Here is a 23,792-nt window from a genome sequence, read left to right on the forward strand (position 1 = left end):
AGGTCTGGACTCACAGCAGGTCTTTCCATCATCTCCGCTCTCAAATTCGGGATGTGCTTTCTGACAATCCATTGATACAAAGTTATGGTAGTACGAGATAATTTGCGTAAATCATAAATCTAGCTTTTGTGTGGTTTCAGAATTGGGAGTTTGGTAAAATAAAAGTTGATCTGATGCCTGGTTATTTCTCTTTTTAGTTTGAACTTTGACTTATTTTCATGCCGAGTGATGAAAGAGGATGTGAGCAGAGGCCTTTATAGAATTTCCAAATAATTTGGCTTTCATGTTGTTAACGTCAAATGAGTCATATACAGTTTCCCCTTCTTGCAATGTGGTCAAATCCACATCATTATGAACTGACTGCACACACTCAAAAATAGAGGTACCAGCTTGTACCTAAAAAGGTACAAATGCTTGTCGCTGGGGGTGTACTCTTTTGAGAGACATTTCTGTACCCTTCAGTTCTGGTCTATTTTTGTACCTTATCAAGTTCAACCTCACCTTATCAAGTTTTGTTTTTTTATGTTTTTCACAGCATTAGGCCTGGTCCATGCCACTTAAAAATATTATCTTATCTTTAATCTAGAAAAAATCTTCAAAAACTCAAAATACTGACATTGTGGGCTACAGCAAGTGTTGTGCGTCTAAACCGGTCTTAACAATACATTTCTTCTGAGGCGACTTTTTAAAATTTTTTTAAAATAAAATCATCAAATATCAGTTGTAATATGTGGTGAAGTCGTAGGGGGGGTATACTGATTGCTGAAGAAAAGCTGGTAAAAGTCCCAGTATGCACTATACGCTGTATAAAATAGTCCCGGTATGCAAAAGGATAGAATTTAAAAGTGCCGGTACTGCGTACCGCTGCGTACCGGATACTTAAAGCACTGCTGCTAACAATAGTTTTTGTCACGACAAAAATTTTTCAATGCCTTATGGTTAAAATGGTACAAATTTGTACTTTATGTCACTTTGAACCCTTTTTCGTACTCGGAAGGTGTACTTCTGGTCTCTTAAAGACCAGTATTTTACTTTTGAGAGAACATTTCTTTAAAATGTACCTATAGGTACAGAAATGTCCCTATCTTGTACCTCTATTTTTGAGAGTACATTTTCAGAGCTTTTCTGCTGTCTTTAACCTCCACTAGGCTTACAGCACTTCTTATATACACACACTGAGCAGTTTTATCTCTGCCAGACATACAAACACTGATGAATGCTGGTGGCAACGTAGGGTTTAATCCCTTGTCTTTGACATGTAGACTGAGGAAGCTGGGGATCAAACCACTGACTTTTACCACTACAAACAAAAAGAAAACAAAAGATTAGAGAAGAGAGTTAGGAGTTATTTCATTGTTTTAGTTTGTTTTATGGAAAGCTTCCATAGTAAAAAAGAAAAAAAATCTGACTTATTTTTGCTCCTTCTCCTACTTTTTATTTACTTCTTACTCTTGCTTTAAGGTTGTTTTAGTTATTTTCAGACTATGGGCTCCTTGGTTAAGCCAAGTAAACCTGGCAATAATAAAAAAGCTGGGATGGAGTCAAAAACATCATGTACCAGTGGGAATCTGAAAATAAGCAGAAACATGAGAGAGGTAAAAAAAAAAAAAAAGTGATCCAATAAAAAATTATTAAAGGATGTTATTAAAACAAGTTGTGCCAAACTACTTAATTATTTAAAAAAAACATAAAACTGCAACTGACAAAAAGAAATTACCAGGAAATTGGTCATGAATGCAACACAAATGAAAATGTGACAACTTTCGATACGTCAGGCTACTCATATTTATGCCAAGACCTAATTTCCATTAAATTATACATGTCTTCACAGACTTTTTAAAAGAAATCGTACCTCGCATAAAAATTTTTTTTAAAAAATCAAAAGAGAGAGGTTTATATCTAAATAATCCAGATAGTTCAGTCTGGCAAACACTTTTAAGCCGAAGATAAACCTTTCCTTTGGAAGGATCCATATATGTTTAGTCATAGATCAGATATAACCATATGTCCTGCAAATGGTTCAGTTTAATCCAGAATCATTTCATTTAATATAATTTGAGACTTAAGTCTATGCAAGTGAGGAAAGTGAGGTCCAACATATATTTTAGTCTGGAACTAGTTTTAAGACCTGTCTCTGAAACTGGCCCTAAATGTTCTAAGCTGCCACTGAATGCAACAAAACAAGAGCAATGTTTAAGAAGGAGACAGTCAGATCCAGTATTATCTCAAATACTATGTTTAAGTCCATTTTAAGAGCATTTATTTTTAATCAGATTTCTTGTTTAGTAATGTGTCAGGTGATCATGATGATGATGATGATGTAAAGCATGGTAGCATACTTCTATAACTGTTTTTAAATCTTTGCTGAAGACCAATTTGTTTATGCTGGCTTTTTATGTAATAAGGTAAGCTGACATTTTTTTTATATGAGTTTATTTTGATTGTCTTTTAGTTGCTTGTAATTGTTTTACTTTTAGCTGTAGTATTTTACATTTTATTTGTCTTCTTCTATGTTATTTATTCTGTTTTTAGTTTTAACCCCCACAATGTGGCACTTTGTTCAACACTGCTGTTTTTAAACTGTGTTATAAATAAAATTGCATTGCACTGCATTGCATTGCATACAGCCTCAGTTACTAGATACTATCATGTCATCATTATTTATGTCACTCAGAAGGACTTCTGATCATTAAAAATATTGCTAAATCTTATAGCCAGACGGTGCCAGGTGACTTGACTGATTGGAAATGTCTAATTTTTGCGTTTAGTTGTAGTCTGAGATTGGTGGGGAGTCATCTGAGACTATAGATTTATTGCAGGCTTGATATATAAAAATGGAGTTTTCTTGAACCTAAACTTGTGAAAATCCAACCATCCACTCATTTGTTGCTGTGTTGAAATTCTCAGACATTCCCCTCCCCAGGCACCCCTTCCAGTTATTCCATGGAAAGAGCGAGACAGATATAATCTCAGCAGTGAGTGCCAGAGTCTGTCGGATCTGCTGCTCTATCGGAACCAATATTTCTGTCATTTAAGTTCATATTTATTAGACATACCCGGATTAATTCCATACCTGGAGTATATTTGGCAAAAAGGCGAGTTGTAGATTAGTTTTTAACATTTTTTGAGTACCTCTGTTCTTGCGTTTGGTTGAAGGGCACAACAGTAAAAAGCCTTTATCTATTTTATTTTAATTCACAATGTAATTCCATCATTTGAACTAGGAGATCAATGTAATGTTACCCTGAGATGTGTGTTGTCGCCTTTAGAAGTGTATAACTAGCAGTTATCCTGTGAAAGTATTGGTGCTGGCAGAGATCAGGGGTGACTGGCTGTCGAAGAGTGGGGATTAAGTCTCCATCTGTGTTAATGGAGATTAATGTAGTGGTGTTCGAGTGTCTCACTGTGGTGACTCAACATGGCTTCAGTAATAAACACTTTGCTGAGAGAGTAAAGACCCACAGCACTCTAACAGCAGCAATATTTTTGGAGCATCTTAGGGCATGTCACAGCAATGATGAGGGGAAAATGATCTCAGATTCTAATGGAGAGCAATCCTAAACTGCACAGTGCTCATAAATCCACTCAATTTATAATTCACACTGAAAACGTCAAGGAACTACTGATGAACGTCAAGTTGAGATGATGCGCTTGTGGATTAGATCTCATTTTTTGGGACCTTAGTAACTAACAAAATAATAATAATAATGATAAACCAGATCTAAGGCATGTTTTATCACACATTATTTTTGCCAGACCCTAGTCAAAGTGTAATTGCTCCTTATTAGATGTAATGTGTTGCAGTATGTAGTGTTTATTAATTCAGTTGAAATTATTTTTTTTATTCTGATTTAGATTTGATCTAGTTTTAACAACCATTTTCTTTAGTCTGTTTTTACAGTGATGAGATTAAGTTGATTGTTTTACAGCTGCAAGAAATTCAAGATATGAAAATGTACATTTTAGCTTTGGTTGTTCTGCTCCAATTAGCTTTTAAAAAGAGGTAAATTATCTTAAACATTTTCATAATAGGTTATAGGGTTTATTTTAAGGATTATATTTCTAAAAGAAACAGTAGTTTTTTCTGTAGTTTTAGCATTGAAAGCTAGCATTTGGCTAAACTGGCTATGCTAACATTATCTTATAGCTTACTGATATGCTAGCTTAAACGTCAGCAATATTCTTTCCATCAAGGTTTTAGAGAATTTGTAAAACTGACCTAAATATTATGCAGGGCATAATGAGTCAACGTGACATTAGCATATTAAATAATTAATGACAATAACTGTTTTTGCACTTTACCACAATTTTCAAAGGTGGTTGCTTTTTGTTTCAAGTTACACAAAAAAGGACTGAATACAGAAGGTGGGACTTGTAAACAATGAGCATTTGCACAAGTTTGGGTTTTTACCTTTTTTGTTACACTTCCTTTCTCATAATGTGGAAGTGCTAAGATTTAATTCTGCTTCTTGTTTGTTATAGCAGGGAAAGACCTGATGTCAGGTATTGTTCCTTTTTTCTTTAGAATGCAAAGAAATTCTTACTGCCAACTTGTCACCTTTTTGAAAAATAAATCCGAAGAAAACAAACATATATATATATATATATATATATATATATATATATATATATATATATATATATGTGTGTGTGTGTGTGTGTGTGTGTGTGTGTGTGTGTGTGTGTGTGTGTGTGTGTATATATATTTAATTACATTAAGGTTTATACTGGAAATATTTAAACTGATACATGTAAAGGACATATTAAAAAAAACAGCTACTGCAGTTTTGTTCAGATAGCAGTTGTGTGCAATACACTTCTTTTGAATAATAATTGAATTTTGCACACTACAATATAATTAACGGTGATTAATCATAGAATATCAGGGGACTAATTTTAATAACAGCCCAACTCTAACAATAGTTAAATCAGTTAGTTAGTTCCCTTTAACTGTGTGTTTCTGCTCCCTGTGGTATGAAATCGTCATTAATGTGGCTGAATATCCATTGTGTTTCACTTGATAAAGAACCAATGGGCAATGTGAACGCACCATACTCAGCTTCTTCAATATAACGCATGTTAGCTCTTTGTTATGCACAGATGGATGACTTTCTAGATTGTACAGATTGATGTTCACTGATTGCCTCTTGGAGAACACTCTGCCACATTCGTGTTTCAATCATATTAACAAGAGGGGAGGAATCATAAACATATAGATCATCATAACGCTCGTCAGCATGTCCCTCTGGTATTTGTGAACTTGTGCAAACACATAATTGCACACGGTGGCCATTAGAGTGTGAGTGTGCTTGCTTATGTGTGTGTGCATGAGTGAGTTCATTGCACGCCACTATAGACTGTTAAGGAGTCTTAGTCTTGAGCAGGACAATGAGCCCAGTGTTCCCAGTCTCCCCCCACCTAATCAGCCATGAGCCCAGGAGACAAAGCCCTTTGATTGGGAGGAACGAGGAGCAGTGCTACGCCGTCTGATTGGCAGAGTCAGGATTGAAATCGGCATTGAAATCATTTGACAATGAAAGCCTCACTGCATTTTGGCCCACACAAATGCCTTTTAGTCCAGTTTTGGGAAAGTTTAGAATCGAGTTAGCTCACAACATGAGAGAGAAGAGGAAGAAAGTCAGACTCTTTGTCAGTGCTGAGAACTTGATTAGTTATGGTCTGGAAAAAATGCTTATGATGTGTCTTTGTGGAATGCGGTGAGAACCTGAATTAAAGCGAGCACTTTCACACTGGAAGATGTAATTTGACATTTAAAGTGTATAGCTGCACTAATAATAACTATTGTTTGGAAATGGGTGTTGTGAGAGTTTCTATCTGCAAGCAATCTCCTGGTGGACTGGGTTGACGTCGGGGTCAGTCACTGAGTGTTTGGCTTTACATCAAACAAGTTGGATGCCGGCCTACTGCATAATCCCAATTGTGAATATTGTCACATCATTCCCATACATTTTTTTTTTTAGAATTGCAAAAGAAAATTAAGCTTTTTACAAGTTTTGCATTCTGTACTTTGGCTGGGAAATTGTTAATGGGTTTAAACATGTGCAAACATAAGGGGACATGTTGCATATGAGGCAAGAAAGGAGTGTTTGTGTAAATCTAACAAGCTTGAAAGTCTGTTATTGTTCAGGCCACATTTATCCTTTACCACAGAAGCTTCATTGTAATTGATTTAAGTCTTCAGGAATAGTTCTGGTTTCTTGAAGGTCTTCCCAAAGCTTCTCTTTGGGTTTTGGGTGCTTTTTTTCTTTTTTTGCTTTGTGAAGAAGATCAGACACTGCTCAATAATGTTAACATTCGGTCTGTAGGGAAGATTCATCATCATCAGACCTGCCGCCACTGATTTTCAGCCCAGTTCTTATGTTATTTGAAGCACTTCAGCCTTTCCATTTCTGTCTCACCCTGATAGAAATGATCATACATACTTTGATTTAATTGCAAGTGAACAAGTGAACATTAAATGTTCACTTTGAACATTTGATGTTCACTTGTAAAAGTAAAATGGTTAAAGACTAGAGATGACAAAGCCCTTGCAGTGACTGCTCCGAGCCTGACATCTGTGAACTCAGTGATCCTCTAGCCACTGAAAACCCATCTTTAAAACTTGGTTTTGCTTAGTTGTTGTTAAGTTTCATGTCTTTTTGTTTTTTGCTTGTCTTTGTGAAGCACTTTGTGATATTTATCTTGATAGTTGCTTTATGAATAAAACATACTACTGATGAGGCTTCGGCCAACAGTATATGGAAGCATCTCTGAGGGTCTGTTTTGGTCTGTGATGGATTTATTTATGTTAAGACAGCACTTACAGGTACTTTCCATGTGCTGTAAATAGACCTGACACTTCTTGTTTTTGTTGTTGTTTAAGCAAAGCAAACCAGGTTTTCAGCTAATTTCTCTTTGGGATCACTTTGTTGCTACAAAGATACTATTTTCTGTCTATTAAGCTGTGTAATCTTTGGTGTTTTTCATCACTCCAGCAAAAAATGGGGGAAAACAGACTGCTGGGAACAAAGTGCCTAGAAATTCAATTTAAAAGTAGTTCTTTGCAAAGTTTTATGTTTTTGTGTTGACACAACACTGAGTTAGGAGCTTTTTTAAGCTTCAATGATTCATAAGTCAGACGTCAGTAGTTAACAAGTCAGTGTCCAAACAGAATTTTTAGAAAGCTGGGAACAATTCTTGCTCAAGACAGCTTGGAACACCCATTGGAAGCCAAGTATGTATAAATTAAGGACTGATTTTTGCTAGATTTGTTTTTTTTTTTTTTTTGTGTGTTTTTTTTAATTTTTTTTAATTTTTAACATTTCAGTATTGTGAGATGTTTGTAGTTGCCAGGTGTGGAACTAGCTCCAGTTCATCTGATGTGCTTTTTTTAGGTCTGCCACTTCTTTTGTCATCTACTTCTCCAATTTCGTCAGATTCTTTTAAGTCTATCTGCACACGATGCAATGACATCAAACATTGGACATTCCTTAAGTTTTGAGCTATTAAATAGACATAAATAATTCAGTGCTAGGTAACTTAACAAACAAGCATGTTTGTTTAAAGATTACGGTAAGTAACAAGGACTGCATTGTAAATTGGTAAAAATACAGCCACTGACACACTTTGAAAGACCTTCAGAAAGTCTGGAGACCACTTTGATAACTTGTGAAAAAGATTGGCTTCTTGGAAGCTAAGTATAAGGTAAAGAAGGGTGGATCAAGTCTTTTTGTGCAACACTGTATAATACAAGTGAAGTATTAAAAAAAGAGGTCTTGGATGAGTTATTTTCATCTACTTCCATTAAATGACGCCCACATATTGCAAAAACAACATTCTCTGAGCATGCATATTGTTTTTGGACATTAGTGATGACATGTGGCCCACCGCTGTGTTTGTCTCAGTGAGCACGCACATTGAAAGGTAAAACAGGCTGAGAACAACTGACAGATTGGTGTGGAGAAGATGACAAATTCAGATTTACGACCACTTTTAGGGGTTACCTGCTCTAGTCTACCTTCGACCTTGATGTGGATTGATGATTCTGCTAGCATCATATTTCTCCAGCTCATGCCACCACCACAAAGCTAGCTGACTGAACTGTATCACAAAGTGCATTCTTTTACGTCTGAGCCACAGTGGGAGGTATACCTCATCTGTCATACAGGACTATTCAGTATAAATATGTAATATCATTCACTTTGGTAGAAAGCAGGGCTGAGAGGAAGATGACATCTAGTGGGATAGGTTTTCCTTTAAATGTTATGAATGACTGTTATTTATTTTCTTATTTCCTTATAATAAAAAAAAAACTGTGGAAGAGAGCACAACCCACCTACAAAGTCAATTTTCTGTTCCTCGTAGAATATCTCTGAAAAATACTGAACCTTTGATTTTTTTGGAACATTTTCTAAACAGTAAATTGATCTGTACTTATATAGTGCTTTTAAAGTAATGTTGAACATTCAAAGTGTTTTGCACTACATGGCACCCATTCACACACACGTTCAAACTCTGATAGGCACGTCAGGGTGCAACTTGAGGCTCAATGTCTTGCCAAAGGACTCTTCGGTATTGAGTCAGGGGAATCGATCTCCATCCAGTTGACAGACAACTAGTCTTCCTCCTGATATACAGCCTGAGTTACATAAATAGCATAAAGCTGCTGCATGGCATAAAACTGGCATAAATTCTTATGACTTTTGATTTGATTGTCTACTTTTGATGCATTTTTTGATAGGGTATGGTTGATAGTAGCGGACACTTTTCGCGGAGGGTCACAATTTTCATGTGCGTGAATCAGACTGCACACAAAGCTGTGGACTTTTCTGCAGTCCATTTCAGAAGAACACTCTTTCCATGAGTGTGTATTTATACTTATTTATTCCCATAAGCAGTGTTTGAGGAGAGGCAGGGTCATGCTGCTTGGTGGATGTTTTTCAGAAACTCTGGCATTTTGAATTCCATCTTTCTACTCAATATGCCTGCCAGGAAAATGTGCATGTTCATTTACACTGAACAAAGTTGGCACACACATAAAAAAAACAGTCTTATTTGTTATAAAACCTTTCCTTAAGAGTTTATCAGGACAAATTGTAATTGAAAAATATGAACGTCTTTATCACCCAACATGATACGGCTTCAGATTCTTTAGAAATACCCTTTCTTTAACTAGAATTTGATTTCTATCTAAGGCTGCACAGCCTTAGAGGAAGTGATGCAAAATCTCTCCTTCAAACATGCATCACGTTGTTGTTCTACTCTTAATCTTCTTTGGTATGTATTAGTGAGTAGAGCTTGATCCAAAGGCATGCTTAGTTGGCACACTCTCTAGGTGTGAAAGCTGAAAGCTGCTGGCCGCAGAGGAACCCGGACCCTTGCGAGCTGGTGCTTAACATTGCATAAGCTTTGTGCACAAGCGGACCCAGAAATCATGAATTGGCTTTCAAAAGGCATGTTAAGTCCATATTGTGACGGGTCAGAAGTTCTCTGGCTGCAAGAGATGCTGTTAGATGTGATTTATGAGCTCTGTGTTGAGACCAAAGGGATTAAAATTGTGAGAAACTATTTGTGAGTGATTTGCTTACATGAGAGACTGAATATGTTGTAGACACGAGGAAAAAGCTGTTACTCTGAGAAGAAATACCTCAAATCTCTAACTAAAGAGTACTAGAGGTATTTGAAAACTAAATTCAACAGAGGTCTACTTGGAGTCAAAATGTACTTCTTGGGTGAAAGACAATGAGTTTAGAAATTCCTTTTTGAGATAAAAGGCCAAAGGCAACTCCAACCAGCAGTAATGGGACTTATTGCTTACTTTTTCATTCAACAGACTCCACTAGAGAACATCTTAAAGGCATTTTGAAAGTTAAGTACTTGATTATAGATGGAGATATATTTTTAAGGATGTTCTGCTGAGCTTTGGTACCCATGCATGCAGTAAAGATGGTCTATCTTCAAACATGACTGAGCTGGCCAAGCACTTCAGACCCGTGTTCCATTTCACGCTCCAGCTCCCACATTCAATTTTAATTGAGGAAACTCTCCAACGTCAGACTCAATGAATTGGGGCAGGGAAGATGTCCAACCATATAACACATCCTTCGTTTTCTTCCACCTTTAAAAATCTTTTCATGACCCCAAGTGTTGATGCTAATATAGTGGAAGTGGTTCTTGGATGCTTGCTCGGTTTTTCACCTATAGATTGAGAGTTTTAGGAATAAAAACATACAAAATCTTAGCAAACAGTTTCATAAAGAAAAACGAAATCGAGCAGAAAATTTTCCTTTTTAAACATTCAGCAAAGAAACAGGCCACGCAAATGCACAAAGACACATTCTCTGTGAGGTCTGAGCCATAAATCAAAGATGTCCTTTTACATCCTCTCTGTGTTTCCAGCTCCCTTATCTCTGAAGCAGCCCCCCCCCCCCCCCCCCCCAATCACCCCCACCACACATGCTAGAAGATAGAAATCAAATTCTAGTTAAAGAAAGGGTATTTCTAAAGAATCTGAAGCCGTATCATGTTGGGTGATAAAGACGTTCATATTTTTCAATTACAATTTGTCCTGATAAATTCTTGAGGAAAGGTTTGATTACAAATAAGACTGTTTTTTTTATGTGTGTGCCAACTTTGTTCAGTTTAAATGAACATGCACATTTTCCTGGCAGGCATGTTGAGTACAAAGATGGAATTCAAAATGCCAGAGTTTCTGAAAAACATCCACCAAGCAGCGTGACCCTGCCTCTCCTCAAACATTGCTTATGGGAATAAATAAGTATAAATACACACTCATGGAAAGAGAACCTTTCCATAAAACCCACTGATCTTTATTTTCTTCCCTTTCCTAAAGCCAGAATCCACCAGCAAAACATTTCAGTTCATTGTCAATTTACCAACCTAAAGCCGCTTCATTTGTCACGGTTGCGTCTTTGGTGTGTTGCACTTTTTCGTGTGTGTTTTTCGCTTTTCCCTTTGGCATGTAAAAATGAACACCCCACAGTGAAACAGTTTTACTCCAAAGTCACGAAGCAGCAAAATGTTTGTTTGGAAGCTATGCACAACAAAGAAAGCTTTGCTGTGCCCTCAAAACATAAGACTGAGATAAAACCGTGGAAAACTGGGACTGGGAATCATATCTCCTTGATCGGTGCAGATCACTTACATGGTGAGGATCACACCAAGACAGTGTGGAGATTAGCTGGATTGGCTGTTTCCCCAGGCACTTTAGATAAAACTCTCACACAGGGGGCAAGATCAGATACCGCCTTCATTTGTCTGCATCTGCTATTCATCTGCTCAGTCTGAGGGGGAAAGGGGGGGGGAGGGGGGAATCAGCGAGTGATCAGATAAACTACAGAGCACTTCAAGTCTGATTATGATGACAGTTGTAACTGTCCATTTTCTTAGGTTTGTTCCTACTCAGGTGGCCACATCATAGATTGACTCACACCAAAGTTTACAAAAGCTGGACTTTTACCTATTCCCAAATACAAGTGGGATTTAACTTAAGAGTTATAGAAATAAGAACTCCTCCTGAGCTTTGTAACTGAGCACAGTGTTGGGTCTTTCCTCTTTAAATCTCTCACAAACCAACAATTGGCCATCTGGAACCACCGTCTCTGTAAAGCATAATTCAGCACACATCATGATTTCACACACTTACCGCAATTACCCTTCTTTTTCAGCTGTTCATCTGATTGTCTTCCACAATAAATTGCTCAACCATTATCAAAGCCACTCCTCCAGTGGTTTTATTCTGGCCATGTTCTTGACCCACACATATATGTCTGTGGTTTGTGTATCACGCTGTGTTTCAGTTTCTCTTGTTGATTGTTGTAAAGAGACTTAAGACCCCTTTTCTGCAGGAGAGTTGTTTCTCGCACAGGATAGTTGATAGAAGATAACCCCGTGGCATTTAGATGTGGTCTTTGGAGCATGTCTGAATGCTATTTGTTAGCCTCTGCATGCTATCCTATAAAGGATACTGTTTCTCATCCCAGATTCCTGTCTTTGGTTTGGTGTAAAACAAGCCAAAAGAAAATAAAGCCCATCCTCAACTCAATTAGGGGAGATCGGGACTGGTTGTCACAGGACTTGCATGTCAGTGTGCCATCAAAACGAGTCAGCAGCACAGACTTTTAAGGTTGAACTTCTATTGTATTTCTTAAAAAGTAAATCTATACTAATTCCCGTACATTGTGATTTCATAACTTCTTGTTTTTTAATATTTCAGGTGAGGAGTTTTACTCAATGCAATCACTGAACTGTCAAACTTACAGAGGCTTTTCTGTAAAGCAGTTTGTAGCAAGATGATGTTCTAGCATCTTCTATTTGTAGTCTTTTCAAGGATGACTACCAGTAAAGGGCGTGTGAAAACATTTTTCAGAAGCTGAGCACAAAATGCCATGTAAATAATAAACGATTTCTCTTTCTTTCCTGTTTAGTTTTAGCTACACTCCTCCTCTGTTCTGCCAACCACAGGCTACACATTGAATGCAAACCCAACTAATTACTTCCACTTAACCTCTCCACGTCTCAGCTTCAGCAAACCATGGCTTTGATAAACACAAAACTGTATGAGTTGTCTCTCTTGTTAATGCCAAGCTCCCAGAGCTGAGTGGAAGCATTTATTACCCTTTTTAATTATCAAATAGCAGGATGTCTCCAAGTGCCATTTCCCTGTAAATAAACTTTCCCCTTCTAGCAAAGCACATAGTAATTAAACCTAAGACGAAGAGAAATGTCTGTACAGGAAATATTTACCTCACACTAAGTAAATAAAGAGGTAGTGGCAGATAAAGTTAAATACATTTTTGTTTTATTTGCTGGTCAGCTGAGAAGTTCAGTTTCCTTCAAGCAATGGGTCTGTTGCTGTTTGACTAAATGCTTAAAAGGAGTAAACAAACTGTCTTATTAGTAACAGATTACTTTCCAATATATCTGGGCAGCTACAAGAGAAAACGTCCTATTTTACCTCTCAGTTCTCATGTTTTGGATGTTTTCCAGGCCAAACTGTTTACTTAAAACTGAATCCCACGGTCTTGGTTCCAGCTCTCATACGCTGTCCCTTACTTTCTTCCTCACTGGCAGCAAAGAGCAGCCAGATGCTTAAGCTAATATCACCTTTGGGGAACAAAAAGTTAAGAAAAGTGGGTTTGAATCTCCACCAGCACTCCTAAAGCTCAACAGAAATGAAAGGTGGTGAAGGAAAAGGCATTTGGATCTGTCCAAACTTGTGTTTTATGCTAGCAGCTCAGGAAAATTTCCCAGATAAGATAAGTTTAGTGCAAACTGTAATACAAGACCAGTAAACACATCCTATCTGGTAACTTTTCCTGAGCTGCTAGCTTACTAGCAGTTTTCCTGGTTTCTTCAAAAATGCAGTCTAGTTTATATTCTTATTATCACACTACGGTATTTTATGTTTGAAGTTCTCATACCTGCTCATGAGAAAGAAACGCGGTGGGCCACGAATGACTATTTCATTTCTCCTTTATCTTTCTACTCAATCAGATAAAATCTTCAATTAAAAATTAGGACTCTCTTTTTCCAAGAGTGACCTGGCAAGGATAGCAGCACAACTACAAGTTTATAATTCACCACATAACAGAGATCAGCTATCAAAACACAACAAGTACAACGCAGGCAACTGCCAACATACAGAAAATGAAAATGCAAAATCCTGCAGAGGAGTTTAAAACAGTCACACTGACCAAGAGAGCTTTCTCTTCAAGCTCCTAGAATCAACTTTAACTCCCCCAAAGAGATCAGGTTTGTTCATTTCAAATCAGTTTGTAGGTTATTCCAAGTGGAAGGAGCAGCATATTCAAAAGCTTTTTCCTCCCCTTGTTTTGTTTCCACCCTGGGGACCACCATCTGCAGACCAGAATGAGAGTTAAGGTCATCTTCCTGAAAGAAACGGGGCCATAAAAACATCCTGAATGATGGTGATTGGTGCAGCCATCCTGCCTAGCACCTATTGTACAAGCCTGTGAGGGCTGTGCTATGATATAGGCTTGCTGCAGTTGGTCAGGTCTAGCTTCAGCAGCATGATGTGCCCAAAGAAGGAGATCCAGTGACTAACTGAATATACAGAACGACAAGCGTATTCCATCAATGCATTTTCCTTTCCCGATGGCATGGACATATTCTAAGATGACACTGCCAAAAATCATAGGGCTCAAACGGTGAAACAGTGGTTCAGGGAGAATGAGACATCATTCTCACACACGAACTGGCCATCCCAGAATCCAGACCTGGAGCCTATTGAAAATCTTCGGCATGTTGGGGAACGAATTTGGTTTGGTTCAGATTCTCCCGTCTTGGTGAAAAATGAATGCAGCTTTGGATGGAAATGCATCCTGTGACATTTCAGCATAGACTGCATAAAAAATATGGACGGAGCCTCCATGACATCACTGAAATTCATTGGGCCCATTGTTGGCATATTGACAGTGCCATGTGTGTCCTCTCTCCTGGAACATACTAAAATGGGCAAAGAGGCAGAGTTGAGAGGGGGACCGTGAGCTTGGGGGTGGATGATTGATGTCTATCAAACTCTGACCTGCCTGTTGCTAAAAGCTAACCAAGATAACCCGGAGCTAACCGTAGCTAACCAGCTAACTGAGTTAAGTGGTCTAAAGCTAAATCACGACGTTAAACCGGCTAAAAACCGCAGTTGTGCTACAGTCGGCTATCTTGCAGTGGAACATTGGATATTGTGTCAATCAAAATTATGCTGGATTTCAAGATTGAAATACTTATAAATAGATGAGTTATAAAAAAAAAAAATTTAAAAAAAATCCCCCTTAGTTGTCATGAAATTAAACCTGACCTATTAAACCTAAAATAGTTTTTGTACCAACTTTTGTACAAATTTTAAACTATAGTCATGTAATAATACAAAACTATTAGTGTGGAGATTACATCACTTCATTGTTGCAAGGTAAGATGTAAATCTTTTATAACGGCAAAACAGAATATCTTCATCATAAATTCACTACTTTATTCTGTGAAATATACCTTACTTTTTAATCTATTTAACAACTGTAATCTCAGAATACCTGAATTGATCTCATTGGTTCTGGTGCACTTTTTCTGGTCTACAATTCTTACAGCAAATATTAGACAAAAGGAAATTTTGAAGTCCAAATGTAAGGAGATGGAAATCAGCAGGATTCCTCAAAGGTCCATCTATAGAAAATCAAGAGAAAGAGGAGAAAAACATTTCTAAATTACCCAACAGAACATTTTTCAAAATATTTTTTAGAATATTTTCATCTGGATCAAAGTAATGAAGAGACTGGTCAAACATCAAAGAAATATTGGTGCTAGCTCTCAGGCCATGCTGTTAGTGTGGCTACAGAGCAGGAAACAACATTAGATTGATTCTATTTCCTGCTCCATTTGATCATTTTTTAGATGTTGTGGAATTTGTGAAAACTGGCACATGCTCCTTTACAGCATGTAATGGGAAAATGCATTTTGCTTTTATGTTGATTTTCCCTCTGATTACTTGGACTAACGACAATGCAGCTCATCACAAAAATTGCAGTAAGAGCCTTGAGCAAACACATACTGCTGTAACTCAAGGACTTTTCCAGTGTAACCAGTGGGTTAATTCACAGGAGCAGCTATTCAGTGACTGGTTGAGTGCATCGCTGTGAGCAACAAAAAGCCTCTATATTTAGAAATGTGTCCTATCCACATTGAAACAATCCACATAGTGTATTTGAATCAGGAAACACAAGTAATGAGGGGAAATTTAAAGGTATGGACCACATCTGGTAAATTTCTCCCTTCTTCCCCTGCAGGTGACTGGCACCATGGGAAGCATGAAGACTGGCTTGCACCAGCACCTTGCAAGGTTGGATGAGATTTTTGCCACGCGTGGCGACTACGTGCAGACGCTGCAGTTCATGCAGCAGATGGCTGACAATGTGATCAAACAGCTGCTGGGTCTGCCTGACTGGGAGGAGGCTAAAGTGGACCTGGCATCCGTTGCTGACCAAACAGCAAGCATAGAGTACTACAGGTAAAGAAACAGAGAAACACAAACAGGGGATGGCCAGTAGCTCTCCTCAGTGAACAGGATGTCACATGATAAAATGACAAGAATAAACACACAAAGTCAGAATTTCTCAAAATTTCTAAAGCAGTTGTCTTATGCAATGAATGTTCCAGGTTGTGCTCTGCACAGATTTTTGTGGGAGGCAAAAGTTGCATATGCTAGCTACCTAAAATGTTTCAGAATATTATGGTATTCATGCCAAGGGAACGAGCTGCATCTTCCTACATAGCTGTTCACGGTGGGTTAGTTAGAAGTAATTTATGAGAGTACACTTCCAAGTATGAGTGAAAGTGGCTGCAAACCAGGAATGCCATATGACATATTTATGAACACTGAATTTCATTATGAAGTCATTCATTGCTCAGAGTAAATGATATCAAACGTCTTTTACAGCTGCAATCACTGAGCAATTCAAAAACATACTGATGTAGTTAATTCATGCGTGAGGAGTGACATGGTGCACGTTTTGACCTGGATGTATCGCATCATGTAAGGAGGACGGGAATAAATGATGCAATTACATGTATGTGTCACCTTCTCATATGATTTAGGACTTCCTTAACAAAACTGCTGCCTGGTATGTTTGAAAAATAAAAGCTTCCTGTTAAATATCACCCATATTTCCTTTATTTATACATCTTAATTGCCACATAAATGGTAGATTAGCAGCTAATAAATGTTCTGCTGTTTGTCAGCAAAGTTATTACAGCACTCTTGTCCTTGTTTTATAATATTAACCCACACTGAACGGCCTGCTCAAACAGTTTCAGTAATCATATTTAAGTCCCCCTGCATTCATTTAATCAGATTTTAATAGGTTTTTCGAGAGCTTGCCAATGCATACCTGAATAGAGCATTACCACTGGACACTGCTGGGGTGGTATTGTGCAATGCATTTCACATGTGAACAGCAAAAAAAAGAGCATGGAAGAAGAAACAATGATGCATCACTGTCCATTGCAATGCATTTTTAGGTGTTTCTTCTGATAGTGTGCATTTTCAAGACCTCCCCCACCGTCTACATGTTTGCAGTTGTCTGAAACTAACATTTGCTTTTAGAAGTGAACTCTGCTCTGCCCTCTGGTGCATATATTGACTGACAGCCAAGCCAGTATAATGTACATGAGAATTTATGGGCAGTTTAACACAGCTTTGCCTATTTACATGGAAAAGGGATCCTATATGCATGTAAATGCATTTTTTCTGACTATGCATATTATAGTAGGAGAGGCTAGAAAGAAATGGAAAAAGTACAAATTTTTACCTTAAATTAAAAAAGGGATTGTTCCTTCACTTTCATTAATTGAGATGTTAATTTAATCCTCCAGCTGATTTCCAATATTTCATACTTAAATACAAAAAAAATCCTGTTTTTGCTGAGTTACTTTTCATTTATTCCCATTTATATCCCAGATAATATTTTTTATGTCACTGATAGTTTACTTGGTCAACCTGTATATAGCCCATTTCCTACCTTTCCATTTTGTCTGTACTTGCTCTGAACTTTACACACAGCTAAGATGAATCAACGTTTTTAGCCACACATTGTATTTCTTGAAGGTATTTTTGAAGCCTTGTTTCAATGCACAGCTCTCATGTTGGCACCATGTTTCCAGTCAATCAGTTAAAAAAAGGATTTTATGACTTCAAACTTTCATTACAAACTCATTTGCCATTTTAGACTTGTGGCATTTTAATCTTTTGGAAAATTTAGGCTTTTAGTTGATGTGAAAAACAGATTACCATTTATTACAACTATTTTGTGTATGCTTTTTAGGTATTTTAGTTACATAGCATGTGTTTTTTGCTGTGGTTGTGATATTTGAGACCTCTGTTTTTGTGTGTAAAGACATGCAAGTAATGGATTTATGTCTTCACCAGTTTCTGGCTGTTCTACCCTTTATCTTTAGAATAAAAAATAAGTCCAGATATATTATTATTTTTTCACCTTTTACTAGCACTGGCTAAATTTATGGGATGTGAGACCCCCAAATCAAGTTGGATATCCGCATTTTATTTGTGTTCATTGCTGAGGATAAGCACAATAAATACGACATCAGAAGGAACTACCATAACCACATCCAACTCTACAGGCAATAATAAAGTTCTGAACCTATGGCACTGGACACGCAATGCCTTAACATTGTGTTCACACTGTGCTTACAAACAACAATAGATTGATGGATCCAGAACATTTGGAGCCAGTTTAACACATAAAGTGGATGAAATTCTTTCCAGTCACCAGAACAGCAAGAGAAAACCACTACAGAAATTCTGTTGCTTAATTCAGAGGGAGAAACTTGGTGGTCCATCAGTGTGGTCAAGGTTCATATTGAAAGAATGTGATCATATGGATATCCAAAATTCCCTGTCAGTGCAGGAGCAATCAGCTTTTAATGCACCGGTTGTGTTCATACCTTGACTTAGTGTGTCCACTTCTGTTTCAGACACTACAGATACAGTGTAATGCTGGACATAAGCAGGGTTTTAGAACAGAAATGGATCTAATTTCTATTTTTCAGTCCTTGGCAGGCTCAGTGGTATGTCTGTGGGGTTTGCCGTAATAGACATGCTGGTGGGTTTGTATTGATCTGAAATGTAACTCCCCTGCTTTGCCGATAACTCAATAACCCACTTAGCTACATGCTAATAGAGCAGACAGACAAGTAACAGCCAGAAATTGCAAGTTTTTAATGGGCTCTCATTCACAGCCTCGCCCCAACAAACAGTTGGGCCAGATATACAGCCAGATGTTTACATAAGCATTTTCAATTTGTCTGTGTCAATGCAAAATGTTTCATCAGACCTCTCACCTGTTGAGTTTACTCTTAAAGCTTGTCCTCAGTAGGTCTACTGACTTTGTGCTGCTTCACTGCTTCAAGGAACAAAGACCATTTAATGCTTTATATGCTTAAGCTTTTACATTTGAGTCTGTTTTCTGCCATCTGAAAGTTTCTGGGAAATTACTTCATCATACTTAAGTGAACCTTTTTCACCATTCTCTTGTATCCATGTTTTACCTAGCCAGACTCTAATTGGATTGAGGTAACACAGACAAATGTGGTTGCATGGTGTCACTGAACAGCCTCCCATGTAGATGTCTCAGCTTCTTGCACTGTACCCTGCCAGAAAGAGTAATGTAGATTAATGAGAGTACAGGTTAATTGGAAATATAAGAAACAAATGAAAGGATAATAAGACAAATGTTGAATGATGAGTGCAGAGGAATGACTAAATAGTGCTGTTGGAAATCTACAGATAATGGCATTTGACAAAAAGGATAGGCTGACTGATATCAGTGTAGAAGTGAAAGGAAAGCACCCCACCAGATTTTTATGATGGCACGAAGCGTTCAGCCATATGGAATTGAAGTCATTCATTATTTACCATCTGGACAGGTTTTACCATGTCCGGTTGCAAGCTTGGCTACTGTTCACATAACAGATGGTTACACTGAAGAGGGCGGAGTTTGCCCTCAAACACACTCATACACACCTCAGCTGACAGCTCTCGCATGTGTCTGGTGATGTGAAAGGAAGTGGGACAACTTCCCATTGTGGTTTACCTTATTTTGGTTCTTCTTAACATTATTTTGAATCATCAGGCTTCACTGACTTCATGGGAAAATACATTTTCTGAATAGTTTTGTCATAAAATAACAATGTTTTCACTAGAGTGATTGTTTTTTTTTTGTTTGTTTTGGTTTTTTTTATGAGAACCCCCTAAAAGATAATTAATTTTTTGACAAGCGGTAGTGATGCTACTGCTGAGCGCCAGAGAAAAGCGAGTAAATACTATGTGATAACGAGCTTGTTCTTTGTGGCAATTTATGACTTGCCAGCCTTAATAGGTTTTTAAATAAGATATAACAGTTTTTAAACTTGAACAAACAGGTTAGCTTGAAACTGGACTGAATTAAAGAGGTTTCAGGTACAGAAATTGATAGACTCTGCCTTTACTTGTTGCCTTCAAACGGCTCCAGAACTGAGCAAGACAGGTCAGGTCTGTGATAATGTTAACCCTGGAGTAACTGTTGTCACACAAAGTTCATGTCCATTGGAGAGTTTTCATTGCTAATGTCTTGGCTTTCAAAGTGAGGCAACTATTAGGGCTGTGAAGATAAGCTTTTGTCCCGATTCGATTCGATTCCGATTCCGATTTTTTGGGTGCCGATTCGATTTAAATTGCGATTCTCAAAATTCTTCAATATTGATTATTTTTGTAGATTAAAAACATAAAAAATTTTCATAAAACTTCTTTTTGCTCATAATTTTTCTTGATTTCAATTAGGAAAAAACAACACAGTCGCCAGATCATCATTCTGCTGCTATAATGCCCAATAAGACAAGTAAAAATTCAATTCAAAACTATTTAAATGACAAAAAAATTCATAGTGGATTAATTTTATTTATTTAAAAAAAAGTTTTTTTAACAAAAAAATAGATTTTAAAATTGTGAAGAAAAAAATCCAGATTTCCGATTTTTCGATTTGATTTTCCAACCCCTAGCAACTATCATGACATAGCAAAGCAAACTAAAATGTGTAGATTATGTTAATGCAGATAAACACATAGTTTGGATGTACAAACAGTACATTAAAATCATTCATAAAATGAGAAGAAAACTGTCTCTGAAATTTCCACATATTGTGCCAAAACATGCATTCACCTACAGTAGTTTTCATTTTCGGGTCTGTCTATGTCTGCAGGTGGCTCACATACCTGCTGATCCTCATTCTGGACTTGATCATCTGCCTGCTGGCCTGTCTGGGACTGGCCAAGCAATCCCGCTGGCTTCTCACCACGTGAGTCTGATGTGTTTTGTAGAACTGGTACATTTACAGAGAAAGGCTGTTTTCTTGTCATTGTCGTTTACAAGAAAAAGGCTGCAGTCTTTTTTCTTTAATCTTTGAGGGTGTGTGCTTTTTTTATGTGTGATTATTGTGTTCTATAACATTACACTGTGGGGAGCAAAGCCAGGAGTGTACCGGAAAGAGGCAGGAGTGGATTGAAATACTAACTGGTAGTCATTGAAGAAACAAGCGATGCTCATTTTGCTGTAAAAAAGAAAAAAAAAAAACTCTTCTAATTGACCAGGATTTGTTAAACTGTAGTTGTTTTTATATTCTGATGATTAAAACATAAATAAATTAAAATCTTTCAGTCATTCACACATAGTTTCTTTTTTGGATCAATAGCTTTAAATAACCAACTGGATCTTAATTGTAAAAGCAATTAAATGTTTACGATTGTTATTAATATTTAATATACCACACAGAAGGAAGCTTTAAGAGAAATTCTAATAGAAAAAGTGCTGAGTTTCCGTGTGCTGGGTGCACAGTTTCTGTCTCTTCCCATGGGAAGCTGCATGTGAACAAGGCAGCTAAGCCCTGGATCATATCCATATATAAACACTGCTCAGCTAGCCTGGTCTTATTTGACCGTTTGCCTTTCAGCGTTGCCAGCAGGAGGTTGAACTTGCTCAGAGTTGTTACCATCTCAATGGCTTTGCTCTACAAATTGGACTGGAAAGCTGTGGAGAGATGGGAGCGAAGCCATTTGATGTTATCAACAATATAACTTCCTGCTGACTGTTATTCCAGTTTAACACTTGACCTGTTTTAAATAGCTCTGGACATGAATTGTGTTCTGTAAAAGACACATAGTGTATCTCTGGAGTTTTTCATGGCTTTTCTTCTTTGAAAGTGTTTACATCTTAAATATTTTATTGATTTGACCGTTTATAGGTGACAGGAAAAGAAGAAACCCATTGTAATATTGCAATGAAAAGTATGCTTAAATTATTGCTGCATTCAAATACTGACCTATACATGTGGTATATCTATATTTTAACTCAGCCTTAATGTTGTAGAGGGAACTTTCACAGGTCATTTAATCCGTCTTCACCTCCATTCATGTCTTTCAATCACATAGTTGGTTTGAGCTGCAGTAAACTTGCCCTACTAACCACAAAGCCTCCCCCCACTTTACTCTCCAACACATCTGCACACATGAGAAGAGCCATTGTAAAGAGTGCCTGTCTTCCCAGTGGATACTCTCTTCCAGTAGAGTGGAAGTGGTTGGAGGCAAATTACACTCTTGAGGCCAACCAACTCCTTCTGGTGCTCCTGACTGGCTGACTGGGTGTTACAGTGACAGACAGAATAACTGCTTTGACAAGAAGTTGCACTCACATTTGAAACAGGAAGAGACATCTATAAACTTTGCTGGCACCAGTATGTATTTGGGTTTCCCTTTTCTTTTAACTTTTTTATGAAGTTATATTTTACACTTTGACACTGTAAACAAATTTTCTCAACCTCCTTTTTATGGAATTGGTGTTAGATCAGAAATATGGTAATAAATTATAAAGTATAAAGAGTAAATACCAGGAGTGTTTTTAGGTTATTTATACACCGGGGGCCGAGCCCAGCCAGGAACCTTTTAACATTCATGATATAGTTGCATCATTTTTTACTTTTTTAAAATAAGACAACAGAAGTGTCTGACCTTAAAACTCAAATCTTCTGAATCATTGTGATACCACAGTGACTTTCAATTCTGATATGCTTGGAACCATTATAGTCCCGCAGCATCCAGTGGCTTAGAAACTGTACTTCACAAATTTGTGTTCCAGCCCAGAGAATTAGTTACAGCTTTGTTTTGTTTCATCACATGCCTGCAGCTGCATTTCCTACATGTTAGCCATCTTGGATATAAGACAAGCAAGAACTCAGAAGAGTCAGAATGCAAGACAGGTGCCAAATTAGCATTGTTAGACGACAATAAATACAAGATTTCTGGAATGGGTCAATTGCAAAACCTTTATAAACTAAAATAAACGTGGTCTAACTTTTTATTTAGCTTTCTTATATTTGACATTGGTGTTAAAATATAGAAAAAACACACAATACATTTTATAAACTCATTTCCTACATTTTCTGCTACTGCTGTGTGATTGACATTGGTTTTAATATGCTAAACTGTATTTACCCAACATTATTTGAATGCATGGTTTAGCTATATGTCTTCAGTCTTACATATGAGGATATAAACCTGAACATCCAGGTCTTAATGATCCCTGTGGTGAATACAATGTTTAAAATATCAGTATTAAGAGCACTTAACCCTTTTACAAGCTTAACTGTATGGATTGCAAGTGTTTCCGTGTGACTAAAGCAGGCAAAGAATGGAAAGGCATCGTCATGTTTGGCAGAAATCATTTGAGTTGTCATAAGCGGTGATACATAGGAAGTACCAAAGTGGAACGGAATTTATGTGTGCAAGCTAATAAACTATTTTTATAGGGAAAGCCAGCGCTGTTCAAGTAACCTTTCATGTCCACACTACCACCGTCTAACACTCTGTAAGCCTGAGGAAATGTAACAACAGAAATGAGGCAAAGCCTGTAAAGTCTAGTTCTGGCAGCCCGACGTGAGCCCTTTTCCACTCTCTCATGACTCACAGCAGTGTAGCCCTTTTGATATTGCCTTTAATATCACGTTCATTTAAAAAAATCCAACTGGAAAACTGCCCAAATGTTTTTCTATTTAATCTTTTTTATAATATTACTTTGAATATTTATTTAATGGCTTACAGGTAAACAAACTCAGACTAAGACTTAACTTTATTGATCCCTTTGGGATAGTTTGGGATTTTAAAATTTCCAGCTAAAGGAAAAGTGGCATGCACATAAAAAATAACTAAGTAAATAAATGAGT

At 37.3% G+C, this 23,792-nt stretch overlaps 1 protein-coding gene across 1 annotated transcript in view; it reads left to right on the forward strand.

Moving 5' to 3' along the window:
- Positions 1-23,792, forward strand: part of ttyh2 (tweety family member 2) — a gene marked incomplete at its 3' end in the record, with an annotated part of 73,999 nt that overhangs the window by 34,944 nt on the left and 15,263 nt on the right. The window contains exons 4-5 of the mRNA XM_079260388.1: positions 15,816-16,036; positions 20,781-20,876. Of these exons, the coding sequence (XP_079116514.1) occupies positions 15,816-16,036; positions 20,781-20,876 (317 nt within the window). The remainder of the gene's footprint in view (positions 1-15,815; positions 16,037-20,780; positions 20,877-23,792) is intronic.

This window comes from Telmatherina bonti (genome assembly GCF_933228915.1).
Source record: "Telmatherina bonti genome assembly, chromosome: 21".
Taxonomy (NCBI): domain Eukaryota; kingdom Metazoa; phylum Chordata; class Actinopteri; order Atheriniformes; family Telmatherinidae; genus Telmatherina; species Telmatherina bonti.